Consider the following 18,359-nt stretch of genomic DNA (forward strand, 5'->3'; position numbering starts at 1 on the left):
CCAGTTTCAAGAGTGGTCTTCCGCATTTCCGCAGAATTTCCAGTTTTTTTTCAGGTGAAGACACTGAAGCCAAATAGGTCTAGACCTGAGCTCCAATGCTCTTGTCTCCTACTGTATTTTTTCACATATGTATAGATATGTGTATATGTAATACACTGTCATCTCTTATCAGCAGCTGTAAAGTAAGGTTTTGACAAGGTTACAATAGGCCTGGGTTCTTGGTTGGTACTTGACTTTGAAGTTTTTTCTTTTTAAAGATGTGTGTATATTTGTGTGAGAGAGTGTGTGTGTGTGTGTGTGTGTGTGTATGTGGAGAGAGAGAGAGCCATTTGAAGTATTACAATTTTTGTTTAGTTTATGCCAGAGAAAAAGTTAATGATCAATAAATGTTTGTGTTAATAGATTTATGAAATTAAGAAAACAGTGCCTAGAATCAGGCTTACTACATTTTTTAGAACTCAGTAAATGAATGAATACCCAAATAGGAAGAAATGACACATGGATTTGTAATCATGCAGCGTGTTTATGTTTAGTCGTTAGTGCCTCTTGAAGCAGACCTTTTCAGCTTCACATCCTCCTTGGTATTTTTCCTTCTCTTTCCAAGTGAAGACCTGAGGGATGGAATAGCTAGTACTGTTTCCAAACGTATATTATATTACTGTTACTGTAATAATATTGTTATATTGAATGGTAAAGAAATTAATAAATCTCATTTCCTCTATTGGTAATTTTAAGTAATATGCTATTTGCATATCTGAACTTACCAAATAAAGAGCTTACTTTTTGAGAACTTCTTAATAAGAGCCTAGGTTGCTGAATGTAATTTAACCTTTTTTTTTTGGCCGTGGTTGCGCGGCTTGCGGGATCTTAGTTCCCCAACCAGGGATCCAGCCTGGGCCCCTTGCAGTGGAAACGTGGAGTCCTAACCACTGGACCACCAGGGAATTCCGCACCCCCCACCCCTTTTTTTTTTTAACCTTTTCTTGATTGATTAATGTTTACAGTACTGTAACAGTGAAACAAAATGCTCAGGACCTTATTTCCCCAGTTACTAGATGATCTCCAAGTTTTCTTGTTTTCTTTAAAAAAGAGAGGTGGTAAATATTATTTCTTCTAATAGTCTGTGTGCTTGTTTGAATAGCCCTTCAGTACCAGCTCATTTCTAATTTGAATATGCATGATGAATATGCATAATACATATTGGGAACCCAGGTAACCTGACTTGTTAGAATTATGTGCAAATGAAAACTGGTAGTTGTCAGGGGAGAACTTTGGGGACTGAGAGCTCCAGACATTGGATTTTATAGTTTTAGATTTCAGATTTGTTTTTTTCAGGGTTCATGACTATGTTATGGGGGAGTTGGTGGATAGTTTTAATTATTTGTAGTTTCTGTATTATATTGAAGTAATGGAATGGATCCCTTGGAGGATTCAGGCCCTTGATTATTTTGTCTATAAATATACTAATCTGCATGATGATGTTATTTTTGCTTGCTATAGACTAGTGTTAATGGTTATTTCAGAGAATATTATTTTGACTGGAATAAATTTGCATGAAAAACCCAGAGAAAGTAAAGAACTAAAGTTAGATCACAGATTTTTTTCTTTATTTTAAACATGAAAAATTGTAGAAGCCAAATGGATGTGTTTAGATGTATAGGAGACTATAGTTTTATTTTATATTCTTGATAAATGGAAATGGATGTTCAAAATGCTAGGGATATTATTTGTATTATCTTATTACAAATATGATGTTTTAATTCATTGTATGTATAACAGATTAATTACTTGCTATATTAGCTGGCAGGTTTATTAGGGATCACTTCAACTTAGCGGGAAGTTCCTATAATATGTTTCCTGTTTTTGGTGGACTGTGGAAAATTAAGTTTCAGTTTGCATAACACTTGCTTACGGCATTGCTTTCTATTTCCAACAAATATATTCAGTTCTTCATTATTGTCACTGAAGAAAAATAAAAACTGCTAACTGCAAAAAGAGTTGTTGAGCTTAGTTTATAAAGAGTCTTTCATTTCACCTATAAAATTGATATTTCTGATGTTTTCTTTGTTATGACTTGCTAATTTAGCTTTATATTGGTTAAATGGCATTAGGATTTTCTAGGGTTGTGTAGTAGTCTAGTTCTGTTAATTTCCCATTAGTTGAGGACTAGCCAATAGACTGTTACTGCTCTTTTATTAAAATTTTCTCTCTTTTCTCACATCTCAAGTTGTTTAAGTTTATTGAAAGACTTAGATTAGTGATTATAAAGTGTTTTGTGGTATTTAGTGCCTATGTGATTAGTAAATTCTGTCTTGACTCAGAAGTCAAGATTCAGTTATTTTAAAGTACAGACTCTGAGTTAAATAATCAGGAATCCCTCAATGCAGGTTAAAGGAATTGACATGGGATTTGGTAATGTATTTTAAAAGGTCCCTGTTTATCTTTTCTAAATTATGCTGCATTTATATTAAAATTTCAGATGAATTTCATTAATATATCCTTATGAGTGATTATAGAGTGTGTATGTGTGTGTTGTGTGTGTATGTGTATATAATATATTGTAAACTGTATCAAAGCATACAGTGTTCCTTTGTTACAGTTTAAAGTTATACATTTAGAGCAACAATGGTTAAATTAAGGAAAAACAGCTCATTTGAGCATTAGAATTGCATGTTAGTTATTCTTAAGTCATTTTGATCTCTTTGTTAAACTAAAAATCTTTTTAAATTTTAGGGGGAAAAAAATAGTGGCTTTGATGTCCTTTACCATAATATGAAATATGGACAGATATCGACAAAAGAACTAGCAGATTTTGTAAGAGAAAGGTATGTATTTTTAAATAAGTCATTTAACAATTCATTATCAAGATAAATTTCAGAATATAAATAATTGAGAAAATTTTAGTTGGATTTAGATAAAAGTAATGTTACACTTTTAAAAAGTACACTATAGTTATACTTTAAAGTAGTGGTTCTCTGTCATCTACACACTGAGGGCTAAATAGTGGCTGTCAGTGGCATTGATAAACTCCTGATTTGCAAATCACTGCTTGAAAATATTATCTATATATTTTTCATTGAATATGCTAGCAAGGTGATACAGTAGAAAAACTGAGGAATTTTGTAGGATAAGATATTACCATTTCTCTAAACAAATATGTCACTAAACAAACATTAAAATAATTTGAAAAGACTGTTTTCTGAACTTGTAGTTTAATTATGTATTATTATAACTTTTATTTTTAAAAAGTCCTAAGTATATATTTTTAAATTGTGCAAATTTAGAAACATAATTTTTTTATTACTCTTAGAATATAATAGTCAATTAACAACTATTAAAATCAGTATAATTTTTTTGAATTTTATTTATTTTTTTATATAGCAGGTTCTTATTAGTTATCTATTTTATATATATTAGTGTATATATGTCAATCCTAATCTCCCAATTCATCCCACCACCACCACCCCGCTTTCCCCCCTTGGTGTCCATATGTTTGTTCTCTACATCTGTGTCTCTATTTCTGCCTTGCAAAGCAGTTCATCTGTACAATTTTTTCTAGATTCCACATATATGCGTTAATATACGATAAAATCAGTATAATTTGATTTGATTAAGGCTATTTTGTGGCTGGACCCACTTGGTAATTTTTATGTCAACACATTTAAAATCTTTACCTTGCTAATATAAGGATACTTTGCCTTTAGATACAATACTTCACTCATTTATTCTTTCAATATATATCCCATATCTGCTGTGTGCCAGGCACTTGTCTGGATTTTGGGGATAAAGAGGCAGCTTCTGCTTCATGGAGTTTGTCAACTGGTAGGAATTGGGGAACAAACTATTCCATGTTAGACAAATCCTCTTTGGCTTCCATCTTTCTACTGGAGTTTAAAGGGGGACCATAACGCCCTAAGTGCTGTGGATAAAGCTGTCCCTCACTGGCTCACTTTTCATCACTGGAAAGAGTAAAAGGAGAGACTCTAGAACTCTGCATCTCCTGGCACATCCCCTAGCCTCGTTCTCCCCCAATACTTACATTACTACTATAATTGTCTACCTTGAGACCAACAGAGCAGTGGTAATTATGCTTTTTAGCCCTATTTATGTCAGTTAAGAAGTCCAGGACTCCTGGGTCATCCCTTCTTTGCTCAGAATCTGACCCCTTAATGATTCTGTGGTCAGTGAGACAACACCTCCTTTCACTCCCCCTTCCCTACTTTATTTTTCTTCATAGCACTTAACAACCACCAGATATAAGTGATATTTTACTTATTTATTTGTCTGTCTGTTTCTCCCCACTAGACTATAAGCCCCACAAGGTCAGGGTTTTTTGTTTTTTTTTTTTTGTCTTTTTTGCTTATTGTTCATTCTCCTGCACTTAGGATAGAGCTCGGCCCTTAGTAGGTCCTCAGTAAAGATTTTTTGATAGAATGAATTTCTAACATCACTGTCCTGATCCAAGCTATCATTATTGTTGCCTGGACTGCAGCAGTAGCACCTAACTGGCCTATCTGCATTCATTCTTGTTCTCCTGCAACTTATTCTCTGCACTGTAATTGGAGTGTTTTTTTTTTTTTTTTCCAAACTACAGATCAGTTTGTTACTCCTCCTTGTTTAAACCATTTCAGAGGCTTCCTATTGCTCTTAAGACAGAACTGTGTGGTCTGACCCCAAATTGCCTTTCAAGCTTTAGCTCACACTAGACTCCTCTTTATTCAGACTCCTTTTTCCTCTCCAGAGACATTGGCTATTTTATTGACAGGCTTTTTTTCAGTCCAGATTTTGTACATGCTTAGTCCTTGTTTGTACATGCTGACCTTAAGGGGTCAGCAGTGTGCTCACTTCTCCAGGGATGCCTTTCCTAATCTCTCTGACTAGGTCAAAATCACTTATTGTAATCTCTCTCAACATCATATATCTCTTTGTAGTATTTATAAAATGTTGTAATTACTCATTTTTGTTATTTGTTATTGTTTCTGTTCCTTATAGGGGAACAGTATACAATATTCTGTTGTATCCAGTGCCTAGCACAGAGCCTGGCACAATTGGATACTCATATTTCTTGAAGGAGTGAATGATAAAGAAAGGAAGAAAAGATAGACATAAACATATGCTATGCACTAAGGACTTTGCATACATTGTCTTATTTAATTGTCAAAACTCTAAGTCCTATTTTATAGATAAGAAAATTGGGACCCAGAAAGGTTAAATAACTTCTTAATTTAGTCATTCAGACTTTCTTTCTCTCATATCCTCATCCTCTCCTCCCCACTTCCATGCTTCCTTCATTTCTCCTCCCTTTCTCCTTTGCTCCTTCCTTTCTTCCCTCCCTACAGCTTTATTGAGGTATAATTAACACACAATATGCTCACATATTTAAAGTGTACAATTTCATACATTTTGACATATGCATGCACTCATGACCATCACCACAATCAAGATAGTGAACATGTTCATCTCTCCTTTGTAATTCCTCCCTTCTGTCCCCCCCCCATCCGTAAGCAACTACTCATCTGCTTTCGGCACTTCGGTTAGTTTGCATTTTCTAGAATTTTATATAAATGGAATCATATAGGATATACTTGGTTGTCCAGTGCTTTCACTCAGTATAATTATTTTGAGATTGGTCCATGTTGTTGCATGTGTCAGTAATTCATTCTTTTTTGTTATTGAGTAGTATTCCTTTTATGGATATATTGTAATTTATTTATCTGTTGAAGGAAGTTAGTTGTACCTATTTTTTGAACTTTGTAATGAGTGTATCAGTTTAATCACAGAGTAGATATTTTTTCTGACTCCTGTTACTCAGCACTTTTGTGAGATTTGTGTTGAATTTAGTATAATTTATTTACAATGCTGTTTAATATTAAATTATGTACATTTACTAAATGTATTTATCTACTACTGTTGACAGACATTTGGGATGTTACCAGTTTTTTACTGTTACAAGTAATACTGCTTTGAATATTCTTGCACACGTGTCTCAGTATACACATATTTATATTAGTGATTTACCCTGGAGTAGAATTGCCAGGTCCTAGAGCATGTGTATGTTCAACTCTAGTAGTTAATGCCAAAGAATTTTCCAAGGTGGTTGTACCAATTTACACCAACAGCAGCCTTGTTGGAGAGTTCCAGTTGCTGCATGTCCTCAGCAACACTAGGTTTTGTCTGTCCTTTAATTTGAGCCATTCTGATGAGTAGTACTTTCTCATTGTGGTTTTAATTTGTGTTTTCCTGATGAATAATGAGATTGAACATCCTTTCATATGTTTATTGGCCATTTGCATCTTTTCTTTCATGAAGTATCTCTTCATCTTTTGCCTATTTTTCTGGTTTTCTTCTTCCTTTTAAAAAATAAATTGAAGGAATTCTTTATATATTCTAGATAAAAGCAGCTTGTCAGTTATGTGTTGCAAATTTATGTAAATGCATTTGAGTTTTATATGTCGTCCAGCAGCCTGGCGATTCTTGTTTATTCTGGTAATTTTATTTATCTGTACATTCTTTTGGATTTTCTGTGTGTGCAATCATCTTGTGAAAATGACAGTTTTATCTCTCCCTTTTTAATACCTTTTTCTACCTTTTATTTCTTTTTCTTATGGCCCTGGCAAATACCTCCAGTGTAATGCTGAATAGAAATGGTGATGATAGGCATCCTTATCTTGTTCCCAGTCTCACATTTCACTCTTAAATATTTATTCTGGTTTTTTTCCCTGCTATTTATCAGATTATGGAAATTCTACATACTATTTTGGTAAGGCTTCTGTTTTCCTTTCTAAAAAAATCATGAATGGATGTTTTCTTTCGTTTTCTTTTGTTAGTCTGAATTACGTTAATTTTGAATGTTAAACTAACTTCCCTTTCCTGGTATAAACCAAACTTTGTGGAGATGTATTATCATTTTTATACATTAGTAGAACAGTTTGCTACTATTTTATTTCTTATGTTTGCATCTGTATTTATCAGTGAGATTGGCCTGAAAATTTCCTTTCTCTAAATATCCTTCTTATGTTTTACTAATCAAGGTTTGTTGGCTTCATAAAATGAATTGGGGAGTATACCCTATTTTTGTATTCTCTGTAAAAATTTGTGGGGGATTATAGTTTCTTCCTTATGAGTTTTATAGAATTTCCGGTAAATCCATCTGGGCTTGAAACTGTCTTTGTAGGAAGGTTTTAAATCACGTATTTAATTTTTTAAATAGTTACAGGACTATTCAGATATTGCAGCTCTTCTGTGAGTTTGATAAGTTATATTTTAAGGAGTTTTCCTATCTCATGTAAATTTTCAGATTTATTGGCAAAAAGTTATTCTTAATATTCTTCAATGAACTTTTAAAAATGTCTACAGGATCCGTACTGACGTCCCACTTTTTATTCCTGATATTGGTTGGTTGTTCCTTCTCCCTTTTTTCATGATCAGTCTCATTTGATGTTTGTTGTTTTTAATAGTTTGTACAAAGAACCAATTATGGATTTTGTTGATCTTCTCTTTTTATATATTTATATTCTGTTTCATTAACTTCTTTATTTCCTTCAACTTTGTGTTCAGTTTTCTGTTCTTTAAATTTTGGGGGATGGATGCTTAACTTAATGATTTTCAACTTTTTTTCTTTTCTGACATATTCATTTAACTCTATAAATTTCTCTCAAGCATAGCTTTTGTTGTACTCCACTAGTTTTGAGAAATAGGATTTTCATTATACTTTGTTTAAATTTTTAAAGTTTCATTGTGTTTTCTTTCTTACCTCTGTGGGTTATTTAGAAGTGCATTTCTTAATTTCCAAATATGTGTTGATTTTTAAAGGTATATTCCTGTTGATTTCAAGCTTAATTGCATTGTGATTAGAGAACATACCTGTGTGATTTCAATGTTTTGAAATTTGTTGACACTTGGTTTATGGACCAGGGTAGAGTCAGTTTACTAAATATCTCTATGTACCTGAAAATATTTTGCATCTGTTGGGTATTGAGTTCTATATGTATTTATTATGGTTAAGTTTGTGAATTCTGTTGTTCAACTCTAAGATATCCTCACTGGTTTTTGTTTTTTAATCCTGCTCATTTTATCAGTTCCTGAAAGAGCTGTTTTGAAAATCTTTTTTTTTTTTGAAAATCTTTCTTATTGATTGTGAATGTTCATCCATGTAGTTCTGCCAATTTTTGCTTTATATATTTGGGGCCATGTTAGTAGATGGATAGAAATTTAGAACTATGACATCTTCAGGTGAACTGAACTTTTTTTTCCATTCATTCTTCAGTGTCCTTTTATATCTCTAGCAGTGTTTTTTGCCTTGAAGTCTTCTTTGTTGTTATTAAAGTGTCATCTGTTTGCTTTTGGTTAGTGTTTGCATAGTGTTTGCATTTTTTTCCTTAGCTGTGTTCTTGTGGTGTAGATATGTTTCTCTCTTGTTTTTAAAGCCATTTTCACAATCTTTATTCTTTTTTTTTTTTTTAATTAATTAATTAATTTATTTTTGGCTGTGTTGGGTCTCCATTTCTGTGCGAGGGCTTTCTCCAGTTGCGGCGAGTGGGGTCCACTCCTCATCGCAGTGCACGGGCCTCTCACTGTCACGGCCTCCCTTGTTGCGGAGCACAGGCTCCAGACGCGCAGGCTCAGCAGTTGTGGCTCACGGGCCCAGCCGCTCCGCGGCATGTGGGATCCCCCCAGACCAGGGCTCAAACCCGTGTCCCCTGCATTGGCAGGCAGATTCTCAACCACTGCGCCACCAGGGAAGCCCCTCTTTATTCTTTAATTGGAGCATTTAGTCCTTCACATACAGTATATTTGCAGATATATTTGGGTTCAAATTTGGTGCGTCAGAGGTTGTCAAACTTTTTGTGTAAAGGCTTTGTGTGTGGTCTGGTCTCTGTTGCAACTATTCAGCTCTGTTCTTTTAGTACAAAAGCAGCTGTAACCAACATGTAAATAAATGAGCATGGATGTATTCTAATCTTTATTTATGAAGACAAACAATTGACTAGATTTGCTGATGGTGCTGCAGTTTGCTAACCCCTTTAGTATTTTAATATTTTTTTTCTATTTATCCTACTTGTTTTATATTTTGTCCTCCTCATTCTTGCCTTTTGGCCTTAACAATTTTTTTTTATTCTATTAATTTTTTTTCTTCTATCACCTTAGCAGTAATAGCCTCATTCTTTTAGTGGTTATCCTAGAGATTATAACATATTTCCTTGATGCATTAATTTCTAATAATAATTGGTACTTTTATCATCTTCCTGAAAATGCAGGAACCTGAGAATACTACCACCTCCTGACTTACATGCTTTATATGCCATTTGTGTGTGTGTGTGTTTAACTTTTTACTCTGGAAATTAAAAGTTTTCTATTTTTAAAACACTTTTTATTGTGGAAATATACACTTATATGCCATTTTTGTTGTGTGTTTCTTTAGCTTTTTATTTGAAAAATTTCAAACTTAGCCAAAAAAATAGAGAAAGTATTACAAACCACTAAGTAATGAACTATAATATAGTTTCAACGGTTTTTAGTATTTTGACAGTCTTGTTTAAAACAGTTCCCTGACATCAAATTATTACATCCATAGATACTTATGTATGTGTTTCTTTTTTTTTTTTTAAAATATGCAGCTTGATCCTATGGACAGGTCTGCAGGCCAGAGAATTTTTTCTTTCTTTTTTCTTTTTTGGCTGTGTTGTGTCTTCGTTGCTGCACGCGGGTTTTCTCTAGTTGCAGCAAGTGGGGGCTACTCTTCATTGTGGTGCGTGGGCTTCTCTTGTTGAGGAGCACGGGCTCTAGGTGCATGGGCTTCAGTGGCATGCAGGCTCAGTAGTTGTGGCTTGCAGGCTCTAGAGTGCAGCCTCAGTAGTTGTGGTGCACGGGCTTAGTTGCTCCGCAGCATGTTGAATCTTCCCGGAGCAGGGATCAAACCCATGTCCCCTGCACTGGCAGGCGGATTCTTAACCACTGTGCCACGAGGCAAGTCCCTATATAGTCATTTTTTAGATTTATTAAAATTATTTACTTTTTCTCTGATATTTTGTCCTGGATCATTTTTCTTCTCTTTAAAAAACATCTTTTAATATTCCTTAATGTGGATTTTCTGGTGATGAATTATCAATTTTTGTTAGTCTGATCATATCTTTAATTTATCTTTATTTAAAAAACTTTTTATTATGGGCACGTTAAAACATATATAAAACTTACTCAGAAATTAAGAACTTAATGTAATGAACTTCCATGTTGCAGTCACTGAGTTTCAACATTGTCAAATCATGGCCAGGCTTGTTCCGTCTGTTCCATACCACTACTCTTTTTTTTTTTTTAATCATTTTTTAAAAAATTTATTTATTTTATTTAATTTTGGCTGCGTTGGGTCTTCGTTGCCGCGCATGGGCTTTCTCTAGTTACGGCAAGTGGGGGCTACTCTTCGTTGTGGTGCGTGGGCTTCTCATTGCAGTGGCTTCTCTTGTTGCAGAGCATGGGCTCTAGGTGCACAGGCTTCAGCAGTTGGCGGTGCGTGGGCTCCGTAGTTGTGGCTTGCAGGCTCTAGAGCACAGGCTCGGTAGTTGTGGCACACGGGCTTAGTTGCTCTGCGGCATGTGGGATCTTCCTGGACCAGGGCTCGAACCCGTGTCCCCTGCACTGGCAGGCGGATTCTTACCCACTGTGCCACCAGGGAAGTCCCATACCACTACTCTTGAATTGTTATAAAGTGGATCTCAGATTCAGAAACATTGCATTTCATCCATTAGCATTTCAGTCGTGTCTGTGAAAAATAAGGGCTGTTTAAAAAACATAACCACAGTATGTTACCTTATCTAAAGATGTAGTATTAATTCCTAATATCACCAAATACCAGTCAGTGCTCACTTTTTCTCGATTGCCATATATACACACGATACACATAATTGATTTCCTCTAATCAAGATCCCAGCAAGAGTTATACACTATGTTTAATTGATATGATTTTTGAGTCTCTTAATCTGTAGTTCTCCTCACTCCTTCCTTACTTTTTTTTTTTGTTTAAGAAACCAAATTATTTGTTCTATAGCGGGTCCCAAATCCTGGAATATGCTAATTGCATATTCATAGTTTTATTTAACATTTTCCTTTACTCCTATATTTCTTATAAATTGTTATTTGAATGTAGCAACTAGATCAAATTCAGTTCAATATTTTTTTTTCTTTTAAATTATTAGCACCTTTAATTATTATTTATTTATTTATTTATTTTGGCTGTGTTGGGTCTTCGTTTCTGTGCAAGGGCTTCCTCTAGTTGCGGCAAGCGGGGGCCACTCTTCATCGCGGTGCGCGGGCCTCTCACTATCGCGGCCTCTCTTGTTGCGGAGCACAGGCTCCAGACGCACAGGCTCAGTAGTTGTGGCACACGGGCCCAGTTGCTCCGTGGCATGTGGGATCTTCCCAGACAAGGGCTCGAACCCGTGTCCCCTGCATTGGCAGGTAGATTCTCAACCACTGCGCCACCAGGGAAGCCCTCAGTTCAATATTTTGACAAGAATACTTCATCGGCGGTGGTGTGTACTTCCATCAGAGGCATATAATATCTGGTTATATCTCTTTTGTGATGTTAGTAGCCATTGATGCTCATCACCTAGATCTGTTATTTTATTAGGGGTTTACTTTCATTTATATTTTTTCTGGGTATGGAATTCTAGTTGGTAGGTTTTTTTTAAAGTCATTTTTTTTGGAGCAGTTTTAGGTTTACAACAAAATTGAGAGGAAGGTACAGAGATTTTCCATATGTCCCCTGCCCCCAGACACGCATAGCCTCCCCCATTATCAACATTACTCACCAGAATGGTACCTTTTTTTTTTTTTAACCAAGGATGAACCTGCATTGATACATCCTCATCACCCAAAATCCATCGTTTACCTTGGGGTTCACTCTTGGTGTTATACATTCTATGGGTTGGTCAAATGTATGATGACATATATCCATCATTATAATACTTTGCAGAGTATTTTCACTGTCCTAGAATCGTCTGTGCTCTGTTTTAATGTCTCCATAGTTTTGCCTTTTCCAGAATGTCATATGTAGTTGACCCTTAAATAGCACAGGGGTTAGGGGTGCCAACCCTCTGTGCAGTCGAATATCTGTATATAACTTTACAGTGGGCACTTCATATCTGCAGTTCTGTATCCGTGGATTCAACCAACTGTGGACCATTTAGTACTATAGTATGTATTTGTTGAAAAAAAATCTGTGTATAAGTGGACCCGCACAGTTCAAACCCATGTTTTTCAAAGGTCAGCCGTAGTTGGAATCATACAGTATGTAATAGCATTTTCAGGTTGGCTTCTTTCACTTAGTAATATGCTGAATAATATTCTGTTGTCTGGATATGAATTATTTATCCATCATCTATCCATTCATCTACTGAAGGACATCTTGGTTGCTTTTGAGTTTTGGCAGTTATGAATAAAGCTGCTATAAACATACGTGTGCGTGTTTTTGTGTGAACGTAAGTTTTCAACTCCTCTGAGTATATAGGAAAGAACACAATTCCTAGATTGTAGGGTACGAATAAGTTTAGTTTTGTAAGAAACTGCCAAACTGTCTTCCAAAGTGGCTGTATCACTTTGCATTCTCACCAGCAATGAATGAGGATTTCTGGTGCTCCACATCCTTGCTGGTATTTGGTGTTGTCAGTGTTCCAGACTTTGGCCATTCTAATAGGTATGTAGTGGTATCTTGTTTAAATTTGCATTTCCCTGATGACATATGATGTGGAGCATCTTTTCACATGCTTATCTGTCATCTGTATATCATCTTTGGTGAGTTGTCAAAGTTTTTGGCCCATTTTTTAATCAGGTTCTTTGTTTTCTTATTGTTGAGTTTTAAGAGGTCTGTGTATATTTGGGATAACATTTCTTTTTCTCATTTGTCTTTTGCAAATAATTTCTCCCAGTCTGTGGCTTGTCCTCTTATTTTCTTGACATCATCTTTCACAGAGCAGAAGTTTTTAACTTTAATGAAGTCCAGCTTATCAATGATTTCTTTCATAGATCATGTCTATAGTGTTCTATCTAAAAAGACATCACCATACCCAGGGTCATCTAAGTTTTCTCCTATGTTATTTTCTAGGAATTTTATAGTTTTGCATTTTACTAGATTAAAAAAAAATTCTTTGAAGACCATTGCATTATCTAGTGTTGAGACGTTAGCTATCAGGCTAATTATTGTTCCTTTGAAGGTAACGTTTGGTGGTGGGAAAGGTTTAGCTGCTTTTAAGATTTTCCTTTTGTCTTTGACTTTCAGCAGTTTTACTATGATGTGACTAGATGTACATACCTTTTTATTTATCCTCTTAGGGTTTATTGGGCTACTTGAACCTGTGGTTTGATATCTGTGGTCAGTTTTGGAAAATTCTCTGTCATTATCTCTGCAAATATATATTTCTTCTGACCCATTCTTACTTTCTTTACACATTATGTTAGACCTTTTTGCTCTGTCCTTTGTCTTTTATTTCTCTTCTCTGTTTTCCATTCTTTTGTTTCACTGAACTTTTTTTCTTTTTTTAATTAATTTTTATTGGAGTATAGTTGATTTACCATGTTACGCTAGTTTATGTTTCACTGAGTTTTAATCCAGAATAGATCTTCTCACCTCTCTCTAGTATACGTCTCACTGCAGTGTATTGAATCTACAGTTAAACTGCATCCACTGAGATACTAATTTTGGTTATTGTATTTTTCAGATATAGAATTTATATTTTTTTCAAATTTGCTGTGCTTTCCCCCACTTTTGAAAAATGATTTCTAGCTCTCTAGTGAAATTCTTGATTTAATCGACTGGCTCCTTGAACATAATGCATAAACTCATAAAGTCTAAGCTTTATAATCTTAGCGTGTGGAACATTGTTAAATTTGCTTCCACTGGTGGTTCATCGTTTCCTTATATACCTGGTGGTTGTATGAATGTATGTAAGACAACCATGCAGGATCCAATGTCAGTTTGAAAAGATAATATTTGCAGTCCCTTTGAGAGCTTGCCTACTTACGGTTCATCCTTAACTCCTTATATCCTTACTCTTTGAGTCTCAGTTTAAAGGGTATGGGATTTTCCATGCTTCCCACCTTTGGCAAACCTGAAGCTAGTTTTGTCTCCCTTACCTTGTGAGGCCTTGCTCCGCTTCTCAGGATCAGCTGCTGCTTGTAGATGCCCCAAGGGAAAAGCTGCCCTACCTCTCTGTCTCTCTTCTCTGGATAGCCTTCTCTTGGGTCTTGGCCTGCTGATTCTTAACTGCCTCTTTAGTTCTCTGATGCCTTTTAGGTACACCCCCCACCTCTCCAGCTTTTTCTCATTTTCTCATTGGAAGGTTTTTGGATCAATTTACTAGTACTGGAAATGAACCATTTTTTCCTTGCTGTTAAACTTATTCATTGAGATACTATTTCTGTATTAACTTTCTAAAAAGTATCAAAGTACTACCCTTGTAATATAGTATATTAAAAAGACACACAAAAGTTTAAAGGAGCAGAAAAATATCACAGTGCCATCAGTGAGAGGCAGTTACTGTTAATAGTTGCTTTTTGTTAAAGAGCTAGCTTTTGTGGGGTTGGGGAAAGAGTCTGGAGATAAGCTTAGTTTGGATATTCTGAGCTTGAGATGATTAAGATGTCTAGCTCGACTTATGCTTGAGGCATTTAGATATTAAACAGATGATTTGCTTCAAGAGCAGGGTGGAGATCTGGATTTGTTGATCTCAGAATGTTAGTTGAAGCTATCAAAGTAACTGGAAGGCAGTGGTGGTTGTAGACTGTTTCTTTGTTAAGGGTAGCACAGATTGAGAAGGGACGGGGTCATTATGGGAGAGGTAAGATAGAACTTAATTTTTGTAGTGTTACGAAGGCCAAGACAACGTCATATTTTTCATTTGTAAGTTATGTGCCTATAGGAAAAATTTTTTCTATTCTATATTTAATGGTTTAATTTTTTTAGCCTAAAATTCTGTATGCTGAATAGCAGTTATATAAAACACAGTATCCTAGTGTGAAATACTTGTTAGTGTTTTAGATCTAATCGCAGACTAGATTAAGTACTGAAGTTCAGGATCTCAGACTTGCTAATAATTCATACTTAGTTTTGTGCAAATGACTGTCCTCAATCTCTTGTTCCATTAAATGTGCATAATAATGAATTCACAATGTTAAAGAATAGTAAAACTATATTAAATACACCAAGGAAATATTAAACACAAATGACTTTCATACTGAATCAGTTTGTATATAGAGAGAATGCAAGAAACAGTATTTTTGTACTTCCTGTTCCGATAACCACTGATACTAAAGAAGAGGAGTGACTTCGCTGAAGTTTTTTTGGTGGTATATCAATACATTATTTTAGTTCTATACCAGACTAATTCTTTAAGTAGATGTGCACAAAGGCCATTTAAAGATAAGCCAGAAATTCATGACCACATACCTACTTATTTTTAACATATACTTTGAGTTATCTTTTTGTTTCTATAGTTGTGACTGTATTTTAATAATTTTACTATGTGTTTGGTCATTAAACAAGAGCTATTATAATATGGAAATTTGATTTAACAGAGCTACAATAGAAGAGGCGTACTCCAGGTCAATGACAAAACTAGCAAAATCTGCAAGCAATTATTCACAACTTGGGTGAGTTAATTTCTTTGAAGAACTCTTTCAATGTTGATTTAGGCAAAGTTTATGAGAATAGTAGGTTCCCATTAAGGATAAAATAGTTCATAAATTTAATAATATATAATGTGTTCAAAATGCATCTATATGTGAATATATCTCAACTTGATAGAAAGTATAATTGAATTTGCTGAATCAGTTAACACAAAGTAAATGAAACTTACTTTTTTCCCTTTATTAAACTACACAATACAACTTCATTCTTCCTTCTTTTTTCCATATCTCTCCTCACTTTTCTGGCAGCCTCCTGTTTCTAACTCCTCCATGTAGACGCGCCTCTTCTAAAACATAATTTCTTCTTTATTGACCACAGTAGAAGGGCCAGAAAGTAACTGGAATAACAGAAGCTAGCTTTAACCAATTGACCATGGTTTTGTTTTTTTTTTTTAACAAATAATTTATTTTTCTTTCATATACTCATTCTTTTAGGTTTCCAGTATGATTGATATTTTAGAAATATTTATTATTTTTAAAAACTTTTTATTGGAGTAGAGTTGATTTACAATGTTGTATTAGTTGCAGGTGTACAGCAAAGTGAGTCAGTTATACATATACAAATATCCACTCTTTTTTTTAGATTCTTTTCCCAAGTAAGCCATTACAGAGTATTGAGTAAAGTTCCTTGTGCTATACAATAGGTTCTTATTAGTTATCTATTTTAGATATACTAGTATGTATACGTCAATCCCAGTCTCCCAGTTCTCCCCCTCTCACCCCATCCCCTGGTAACCATAAGTTTGTTTTCTACATCTGTGACTCTACTTCTGTTTTTGTTTTTGTTTTTTTTAAGATTCTTTTCCCATGTAGACCATTACAAAGTAGTGAGTAGAGTTCCCTGTGCTATTCAGCAGGCTATTGTTAGTTATCTGTTTTATATATAGTAGAGTGTATAGGTCAGTCCCAATCTCCCAATTTATCCCTCCTCCCCCCCATCCCTTGGGAACCGTAAGTTTGTTTTCTACATCCATAACTCCATTTCTGTTTTGTAAATAAGTTCATTTGTACCCCCCCCTTTTTTTTAGATTCCACATATAAGCAATATCATTTGATATTTGTCTTTCTGTGTCTGACTTACTTCACTCAGTATGAGGCCATGGTTTTAATATAGGAAATTCTTATTTTTAGTTACCAGGTGGGAGGTAGAAAAAAACATGTGTTTTCTAATAAAGTTACTGAAAACATTTCTGTCTTTGGAATATGTGCCTTTCATGAATAATAGGTGATATTTTATTTTTTCTGTTAGTGTTGTTACTTAAGATTATAAAGATTTTAAATATTAATGTTTTTGTTTACTGATGCATATTTAGGCAAGAATTGAATTTTATCTTTCTGTATTTAGTTGCATTTAAACATATTTTGGATTGGTCAGTTTCCTTTCTTAGTGCTCATTGTACATTAACTTGTATTACCCGACCAGAAAAAAGTTGTGTATGTCAAACTGTAAAAAATGGAATGATACTTGAAATTCCTTAAAGAAACCTGTATTTAAAGAAATCTTATGTTGAACCTCCTTTCAGTGTAAATAATCCTTGAGTAAAATAAAGGGACACTCTCATCTTACCTGTTTTGTAAAGTCTAGACTATCATGTATCAGGTTTACATGAAGTGATGTACATGTATTTTGGTGCTGTAGTGAGTGGATACTTTTCAGGTGTCCTTTTTTCTCTCAGAATTTTCCATCTAACTACTTGCCACATTTAGTGCTGATGAGATTTAAAAGTGTGAGGTAAGATCTAATCCGAACAGTCCTATTTAAGTATTTTAATTATTCTCTTTGAACTTTTTGTTATTGCTTAAAGTGATTGTTGTCAGTTAGCTTTCCTACTGGGTAGGAAATGCAGTAATTGGCACAGAGTACATGTTAGGATGAGTAATTTCTTTCTCTACCGTCTTGCATTAGTGATCATTGTTGCTATTTGTTTTTGTTTTATCATAGAGCAAAGCAAGTGCTGTTGAAAATCTCTGAGGAAGTACCTGAGGAAACCATAGGATAAAATTATTCTTATATCATTCCCTACTGACCAAATTAGTTTAAACTAACCTTTGGCATCCTAAGTATTATTCAAAATATTACAATGTAGTAACTCTTGGAAGTACTTGAACCTGTTGAAAATATTAAATTCTCAATGTTGAGAGGAAGTGGTAGGAAAGTATGTCATACGTTCTATACCAAGTGTAGTAGAAAGGGGACTCTGTTAGTGTTTGTTGAAGTACCTGGGTAAAATATGAAACAAAGTTTCAGATAACAGTTTTAAAATAATTCTTAAATAAATTTTAATGATGAAGGCACTTAAAAAATCATGTGCAAATTTGACTTTTGCATGTTTAAATTCAGAGGAGCTTTTATTTTTTTAATTTTATTTATTTGTTTTTTTTGGCCACACCTCAGGCACGCGGGATCTTAGTTCCCCGACCAGGGATCGAACCTGTGACCCTGCATTGGAAGCATGGAGTCCTAACCACTGGACTGCCAGGGAATTCGCAGGAGCTTTTATTTTTGATGAAGCATTTTAAATGGAGCACTGAAGAGTCTAAAATTTAGATTTGATAATAAGTTAGTTTTAAACAGTAGACAGTGATTAGAAAGGCTTCTGATACAAATCCAAATAACCACATCAACTCAGAAAATGACACGTTATAATTAAGGGAGGGTCATGGCCAGACCTGTGATACGAGTT

At 34.6% G+C, this 18,359-nt stretch overlaps 1 protein-coding gene across 1 annotated transcript in view; it reads left to right on the plus strand.

The window, feature by feature from the left end:
- Positions 1–18,359, plus strand: part of FCHO2 (FCH and mu domain containing endocytic adaptor 2) — a 112,475-nt gene that overhangs the window by 12,288 nt on the left and 81,828 nt on the right. Inside the window, exons 2-3 of the mRNA XM_068535493.1 lie at positions 2,734–2,825; positions 15,565–15,639. Of these exons, the coding sequence (XP_068391594.1) occupies positions 2,734–2,825; positions 15,565–15,639 (167 nt within the window). The remainder of the gene's footprint in view (positions 1–2,733; positions 2,826–15,564; positions 15,640–18,359) is intronic.

The sequence above is a fragment of the Eschrichtius robustus genome, chromosome 2, assembly GCF_028021215.1.
Source record: "Eschrichtius robustus isolate mEscRob2 chromosome 2, mEscRob2.pri, whole genome shotgun sequence".
Taxonomy (NCBI): Eukaryota; Metazoa; Chordata; class Mammalia; order Artiodactyla; family Eschrichtiidae; genus Eschrichtius; species Eschrichtius robustus.